The sequence below is a fragment of the Cupressus sempervirens genome, chromosome 9, assembly GCF_028749045.1.
Source record: "Cupressus sempervirens isolate cs-2001-9-10 chromosome 9, ASM2874904v1, whole genome shotgun sequence".
Taxonomy (NCBI): domain Eukaryota; kingdom Viridiplantae; phylum Streptophyta; class Pinopsida; order Cupressales; family Cupressaceae; genus Cupressus; species Cupressus sempervirens.
The window spans coordinates 195,996,235-196,004,557 of NC_143126.1; the positions used below are offsets into that span (position 1 = coordinate 195,996,235).

The window sequence follows — 8,323 nt, forward strand, 5'->3', positions numbered from 1 at the left end:
ATAAGATGAAGGATAAGATGATACAAATTTGAAGGAAGTAAACAAGGTATCAACACCATAAGGGATATCCATATCAAATGGAATATATTCTAATGTTCAATTTCAAACATTTACCAATTATTGATGAGAGTGTGCATTGGTAAGTGCACCACCAAGAAATTAGTTAGTATTAGAGCAAACTCATGTTTATATCTAAATGCGTCATTATCATAATCGTGGTATTTTGGATGCTCTATTCAATTTTCTGAACTCGAAAATTGAAATGAACCTCACTTTTATTAGATTAAGTAGCTAAGACATAATTTCATCTAGCCTCCAAGAGATAGACCTCACTATCACTGAATTAAGTAATTAAATTAGAATTTAACAAGAACTTCGTAAAGAATATACACAATTTTAAGTAACAAATGACATAAACAAAATAATTTATTATTGAAAAGAAGATGAAACAATATAAATCATCCCAGACTTGTAAAATCTGAAAATAGATCTAAAAATGAAATCTTTCAAGTTAATCCAAGAGTTAAATGGAAAAAATTGTCATATAATAAATCAAAACACCTCAAATTAAAGGATCTGAAATACAAACGAAAAATCAAATACCAAAAGCCATAGCAGACCAATTTATCAAAAAGAGACTAAAACCATTCCTATAATCTCAAAAACATCTAACGCCAATTTCAATGTAGGCTTGTCGCCGGCTTGAATTGCTAGAAGAGGTAAATTAAACGCTTTAGTGCCCACCACGGCTCAATTCCAGGCTCATTTGGCATGAGTTTAAAACTATATGTCTCCGTAATAGAACTAGCTCTCTATATAGAGATTTACAAAATAAAGCCGGGCGATATACTGGCTGCACATTTGGAGGACATAACAGCAGATATGGCTCAGTATAGGAATACTGACAATGGGGTCATACAACTAATTAACATACAGATTACTATATGGTTCTATGCAGACATAATATGTATCAGTCATTGTACTAGAGAAGAGATAAATGGTGCAGTATAAAGTTAAAAAGAAACAAAACCAAATTGTCCTCTACAGTACCGCATTTCTATACGTTGTGATGGGCGGCTGCAGAAGCGGCGGGAGGAGCGAGACCCAGCCATGAGGACTGACATGGAGCCATTCTAGAACATTGCGGTACTTCCACGTGGAATCCGCCGCTGCCTGGAGTGTGTGCAATGACAGACCGCGATGTCAGGGGCCAAACGATCTGGCCGTCGCTCATAAACTCTGGCACGGGCACGGGGGAAAGATTCAGACGCCCATTGCAGCTCATCATCATCTGATTCTGAGCCCATTGCAACTCCGGCGTTGTGAGATGACTGACATACATGGAAATGAGTTCATTTTGCCTTCCTCCTCCTTCAACTTCAGAATGGCCATGGCCGGACTTGGGCGACAGAGACAACTCGGTATCACACGTATCCTTCTGCCCGTTTCGCATAACACCATCTGAACGGGATTTGTAGACCACTACGGCTGAAGAAAAGCCGGCGCTGACTTTACTAATGTCGTTTGCGCCCTCCATGTTCAGTGTTTTATGCAAGGACTGTTCGAAGGGTGGAGTATTGGGCGTTGCTTTGTTGGTGGAAGCCGGTTGGCGTGAAGAGAGAAGAATGTCTTTCAAGGGCACCCTACTGGAACTCTTCTGGGTCATGCTTGGCCACATGAAACTTCCCTCCGGTTTACAAATCCTGAATCCTGTTCTTGCCTGCTTTTCTCCTCCTTGGGCTTTGGATTCGCCGTTCAATTCCTTGGATTCCGCTTTATCCTTCCCTGCACCATTTTCTGTGTTACCTCCAAGATCAATATTTGCTTTGATGTGGTCTGGATGTGTAAACAGGGACTGCTCAGAGCTGGGTTCTGATTTCGTTGGTGCCACTTTTGAATTCTCTACAGATTTCATGAATCTCCTCATCTCCTCCTGGTTAACACAAACAAGCATGTCAGAAACTAACCTAAACTTTTGCTTCTCAAATTCAACCATAAGAAGCATTCGTTCCCTTACATGAGTGCAATACATTCCTTCATCCGTTTCAAACAAGGAAATACAAGACTCTTACCAATCAATAGTTTCAAACAATTTTTATAATGTTTAGTTGGTTTCACCATTGAACGACGTTCACAGCGTACCTGCATTTTCTCCATAGTTTCCGTCACCTTTGTTATCTTAACTTCAAGATTCTCCCTTTCTGCCCTGTGATTGCTTTCCATTTCCTGATTGGGTCAATACATACAAGTTGGCATCAGAGAGGATAATATCCGCGACTCTTTTAATCATCTACTGAAGTTCGTTTAACTTCAATACCTGGAATTTTCTGTGTGTTTCAGTTTCAAGCTTTTCAAGTCGCTCAACAATGTTGCAACGGGCCCTGGACTCAGTATAACCACGTATACGAATTTAAGAACCCTATTAGAAGAGCTTTCACCATTTATAAGCCAAATAATGTTAGAAATAGTCAAAAACCCATGCCAGTCAAAACTACATCAGCTTCTGTTATAATCACTACAGGTTTTCTTGCTAAAAGGATATGGATGCTGTCCTCCAGAATAGATCATACAACTCTATAAAATCCACATCTCCCTGTGGACTAAGTCTTACAGCTCATGCAGCCATCCACTTGTCAAAAGCCTAGAATTTTCCTCTATTGATTTTATAGCTGGAATCCTCTATTTATAGAGGTTATGTAATTGGTTGTTTGTGTGCAGCCAGATCAATGAAATAATTTTGTTATCTACTGTCACCATGTTTCTTTATAGTTTTAATTTTCAATAAATAATAGTCATTTATTGAAAATAATCATTGCATATAAAACAAGATATTACTTTTTGTTACTAGGAATCAGAGAGAATTTTTTCTCTGAACATTCAGACCTTTAATGGCAGAGACAGAAAACAATTTGGAAAAACGATTACTTCTGACAAAGTTAAAAGAATGTTCAAAAACAAATTGTGCACTTTTGAACTTTACAAAATGTGCAACATTCTCGATGTGGAAACTTACTGTTAGGGGTAAGGAAGAAAATTAATCTATTGAACAAACTAAATTTTGACAAATGAGCATTGAGCATACCAAGAGTTATGTGAAGAAGCTGATGCTTCGAGTCGGTATTTATGGCCAGTCGTCCCTAATGCGGTCATCGTTTCAGCTTGACAATCTAATTGGCTGGTTTCTGCATCAGCCTGCAATCGAAAAAAATGGTCAGAAACTGTAATTCTTACCAGATTATAGCTATGAAGTCTATTCATCTTATGAGGATTAAAAACGAAAAAACTAAATGTTGTTACCAATTGATTGTTCTCCTTTCCAATCGACTTAATCTGAATTGATTCTACATCCTTTTTGAGTTTTTCTACACCTGTTTGAAGATCCTTCAATCCACATAAACAAAATGTACAACAGATGAATTTCGTGAACTAATATTTATTTTGAAAGAGTGTTAGTATGGAAAGCAAAATAAATTACCTGTAATGTGTCCTTCAAAATATCGTGATTCTCTTCCTGAGTCATTTTCTTCTCCTCGTTGACATTCATGTTTTTCCAAGAAAGCAATTCGCTACATGATACATAAGATTACACACAGGTTTTAAAAATTATAATCTATTTTGAAAAATAATTCGTCTGCTTGCATAAGATAAAATCTTGAATATATACCTCTTGAGGTTGCTAAGCTCCTCTCTCAAGACCTTCACTTCTTCTACTTCGGAGGGCGTCATACCTGCTACGCTACCATTAAGAGACACTCTATCTCCAGGCTGCCACCCGGGAGGAGGAATCCACCAAGGATCTTGAATACCAGCTTGTTTCCTTAACTCCATAAGACCAGCCGGTTCAAGCCAGTACTCCATAGCTCCCTCTGCATTATGACGGCGCCTAAACCGCTCCCCATTTTTAATAACAGTGTCTGTCATGTGCTTCAACAAATGATCCAGAAGTCCTGTATCCCCAATGTGTTTCCGTGCCTCCTCTCTCAACGCCGGCCGCAATATAGGCTTTCCCGGCATTGCATCCTTTTCTCTCATTATAGCCAAAAGCTTCAACTGGGCTGCCCTATACCTGTAGAACATCAACAAATTTGTCTGTAAACTGACAATCGAAAACCGAAAACGAATCTGTTGTGGCTCATTTACATCATGCCAAACAGGTATTCAGCAACATTTTGGTAAAGCATTAAGAAAATTATCTAACCCCAACAAAATTCTAAGCTTCAGCTGGATCCTTCTACAACAGTGAGATTTTCTACGGGCTCACCTTTCCCCGGTCCATCTCCCTTGCATCTCTTTGGGGAGTCTAAGCATGCTTGATTTTTCTCCTTGGGATGGGGAAGTGGCCATGTCATCCTCGTTCATCGTATACCGCCGCCGCTTCCGTGGGACCTTGGTCTTAGTTTCTAGCGACTCGCCATCCGTAGACGTCTGTTCATCCCCTTTTTCCATGCTGCGATGCTTCCTATTGATGGTCACTTTCCGGCGGAGACCCCATTTGATAGGCACTTTATCCCCTTCAACTTCCACATCAGATGAAAATTTTACTTCCGGTGTTCCTTCGAACTTAATGAGCTCCTTGGTTTCGACATTTGTCAATTTCGGATCATCGGTTCCTACACACAGAAAAACATGATCAGTCCGAATCCTGATTCTACATCGACCATAGGTTTTGACGGTTGGGGAGAAACATTTTACCCTCGGTTGGGGTTTCCTCCAGCGTTTGACGAGCTGGCTCACTTATTGGCAGTCTTTCGTAGGAAGGATCACCAGAAATGACCCAAAAGCTTTCAAGGTGGCGTTGCATAATATATTCTGTAGAAGGAATTTGACGCAATAAAACTCTTTCAGCCAGTTTTTGGCCCATCACAAAATGCTCGTCTAAAGAAGGATGCTGCGTACTCTGTTCGACAGTCTTGTCCGTTCCAAAATAATTTCTCAGTGCCAAAATGCTTGGAAATTTCACGCACACACGAGTATCAGTTCTCTCCGCCACCTAGGATAAAACCGGAAGATCAATCCTTCTGAAATTTCGCAAATACTATATAATGGTCTGGGTCCGAGATATGAACTCCTTACCAGAACGGCTCGAATAAATTTGAGATGAATAGGCGCCTTCGGAGGCAAACAAGTATGATTTATCTCGTAGATACTTCCCTCCTTTATCATTGCACCATTTTTCTCTGCAAACAAATTAGGGTTAGTAGTTCACATAACAGTAACCGTACAATGACAAAATTAGGAGAGTGTAATGCATACCGAGATCATCTAATTCTTCACAAACGCCTTGCAGAAGGGGCAGCTTGTCTTTATTCTTCTCCTGTTCCAGCCTACACCGCTTCCTTCTCTTTTCTGTCCTACTGTTTCGCTGGGGGACAAATGTTTTGAGGTGCTCTATTTTCAGAAGAAGCTGCCATGATAACAAATGATAGTTTTTAAGAAAGCGATGAGCATTGCTGGTCGAGAAAATAAAATAAAATAAATAAAGCTGAAAGGTTAAGAGTTCGAACTGATTCAGGGCGTGAATCCGTGGTCACTGCCTTTTTCCAAGCAACCAAAGATTTATACTCATTTTTGCCACCGATTCCCCTGATTAGCTGCAAACAGTCTGCTAAATACAGGAGTCCCTCCATGATATTTTGTACAGTCTTAGTCTCATTCACTTTCGCTATCCATCTCTGTTTAGATCGACGAGTCAGAGAAGTATTCTTTAAACTTAAACCAGTCGTTATCATCCAGTACAGTACGATTTCTTCAACTTCACACAAATTTAAAAAAACGAAGGAAATATCGGCGTATCTTGAGCAATAATTAAAACTTATTGAAAGTCACAAACAAGACAAGTATTTGAACATAAACAAAACATGTATTTGATCACAAACAAAACAAGAATTTGAAAATCAATTTATTTTATTAGAATATTTGAAAATAACACAGAATAGACAGATTAAATCCGATCTATACTAGAAAATATTTACGTATTTGATTTAGGAATCAGAATAAGAACGAAAAAGATCGGTATATCTTAGGGTTTTTCTCGGTTGTCCTGCACAAGCTGCTTGCGATTTGTGCATTTGAAAGTACTTTCAAATTAGTTACTGGAGGCCGACAAAATGTAAACAGTAAGGGCTCTTCAAATCACGCCAAGTTTCGACAGCATCTTGTTCAGAGTACATTAATCATTAAACACGTCAAAAACATTTACTCATTTCCGCATACATGAATGCTCTCTTTCTTACCAAACGTTCATCGGCCCAACACGTAGGCGTTGCGTCCTTTGTTAGGGTTTCCTCAAGATCAAGCAACGCCTGCAACATGATCCGAGAAAATAGGGGAATAAAACAATCATCGAAGTCTTAAGCTTAGATTAGTGGTCAAATTTAAAAGAAGCGTCATTTAACACTGCAATTTTCAAAACATACGCGAATTAAAGTCTTAAGCGAAGCATCCGGAGAGTTCTGCATTGTGGAAGAGCGTTGAAGGCGTGCATCTCCTACAAAAATGTACATAAAGCGGAAAAATTTTAAAGATTTGAATTAGTTGCAGCTTTCGAGCACAATTTGTCAAAGAAAGTTCATGATACGTACCTGAACGAGAGATTTTCGTAAAAGTGCCATTCTCCGCAGAATAAACATACTCGCAGAAGAAAATATTTTCTTCAGACACGGGCCTATGGCAATTAAATCATTTCAAGGTTGCAGTAAGCTTAAGATTAGTCCATACTTCAAAGAATTATGGAAAAAAAAGTAATGTTTTAAGTCAATAACCTTTTCTCCTCCTCGTTTAGCTCAAAATACTCAGATTTAGATAGAACTTTGCAGATCTTTGCAATAGACTCAAGAAGTTGACAGTCAAAATAGTTTGTATCTTTGCACCAGTAAAGGAACAAATTCTTTCAAAAAGATAAAAAAAACATTCACCTATAACAAAATAAAACCCTAATAAAAAATCCTTATTATCAACTAAAATTTCAAAGGGATACAGTAAACTTCATTCTCCAAAGGCCTCGAAGGCGGCTCATGCTGTAGATCTTTAGGCCGATAGTACCTGCCAAATGGAAAACACAGCTTGAAAACTCATCAAATCTTTAATTAACCTTCGAATCCAACTTCACTCAAATGCACAAGCCAGCAAATTCTTACCACCGTATCTGTATCAATCTTTTTCCTTCCTCGTCCCTATACAACCTATCTACCCTCGCAACATATAGCTCAGAACTGGGATCTGCAGGAAACAAACACACAAAATCCCCTGCAAAGAATAAAAACGCCATTAATAACAAAATCTAAGCCGCAAGCAGAATATTCAAGCTCCTTAAAAGCTACTGCAAACATTAAAGATTCGAATTCAAACCCTCACTTCCCGTTCAATTCAACATACCAACGCAAACACGTTCACCGGTACTAATCCGAAACTCGTCTGTCATCTCTGTGTCCATGATCGAAAGCTCGCAGATAAATTCAATACCCAGAAAACCAATTCAGCCCATCAACATGATCAATACGTTGATGATTGCCCACCAATATGATCCACTCCACACGTGTGAATTACACGGGCGAACAAAGTTTCATGAACATTGATAGCTATACAAAGTTACCGCCTTTGTATTTATAATCCCCGGATCGAATCTTCTTGCCCTAATTGGAAAAGTTACCACCAGAATTGTTGGCCTCTAAACGGAATGATGAGAAAAGGCGGCCAAAAGCGTACAAGAATTCCTTGTTAAACAGAATGAACAACGGCGTACATGGTGAAGGGGAGGGAGTGGATGTGTATATATCACTGTTACGTCGCTGTCCAAGATCATCTTTGTACTTACGTGGGACGTGGTCCCGACTGCAGAACAACATTACGCTTTTGTTTTCATTTTTATTATTATTATTATATCAATGTTTTTTATATTTTGGGATTTGTGTATGAGGCCGTTAACCGGGACGAGTTAACGAATTCTTGTTATTTTCCCTTCTAGTGTTAGGAGCATTCCCAAGCTTTGTATTTTACGTTGGGTTTGTGTTTTATTCAAATGAAAAATCTGACCTTTCGGGGATTGTTTTCTTGGACAAGGTAGTGATAATTATTTTACTTAGTTAAATTATGGGTAATATTATTTTAATGAATTTTTAGACGAGGTTAAAGATAATAAGTAAATGTGTATTTTTTATCCTCTATGAGAATGGTATTAATAGAGGTTTGATGTTATCAGATGTTTTTAAGGATGCTTTTAGGAATGTTATGTGTGTGACTAGATGATCACTATTTATCCTTAATTATATAATCTTAGAGCACATTCTAACTATTGTATTTTCAAGTCAGCTCACACTACTCAATT

General features: G+C 38.5%; 1 protein-coding gene across 1 annotated transcript; it reads right to left on the reverse strand.

Moving 5' to 3' along the window:
- Positions 1 to 486: 486 nt before the first annotated feature.
- LOC149538154 (uncharacterized) lies at positions 487 to 7,743 on the reverse strand. The gene is made up of 19 exons (XM_089802316.1): positions 7,375 to 7,743; positions 7,137 to 7,245; positions 6,977 to 7,041; positions 6,762 to 6,861; positions 6,582 to 6,664; positions 6,417 to 6,487; positions 6,234 to 6,302; positions 5,505 to 5,672; positions 5,254 to 5,404; positions 5,074 to 5,177; positions 4,693 to 4,990; positions 4,262 to 4,610; positions 3,665 to 4,066; positions 3,476 to 3,566; positions 3,298 to 3,381; positions 3,083 to 3,192; positions 2,318 to 2,381; positions 2,143 to 2,226; positions 487 to 1,933 (listed from the first exon to the last, which is right to left on the reverse strand). Exons 1-19 carry the CDS (start codon positions 7,430 to 7,432, stop codon positions 1,058 to 1,060), a joined length of 3,336 nt encoding a protein of 1,111 aa, XP_089658442.1. The 5' UTR covers positions 7,433 to 7,743; the 3' UTR covers positions 487 to 1,057.
- Positions 7,744 to 8,323: the final 580 nt, after the last annotated feature.

Bases quoted from the DNA above. Each gene is read 5' to 3' on its own strand.
- LOC149538154 (XM_089802316.1), bottom strand. From the start codon at position 7,432: ATGGACACAGAGATGACAGACGAGTTTCGGATTAGTACCGGTGAACGT. The intron at 5,178-5,253 runs GTATGCATTACA...ATTTGTTTGCAG, and splicing joins TGAAGAATTAGATGATCTCG to AGAAAAATGGTGCAATGATA. The intron at 4,067-4,261 runs GTGAGCCCGTAG...GATGTTCTACAG, and splicing joins GGGAGATGGACCGGGGAAAG to GTATAGGGCAGCCCAGTTGA.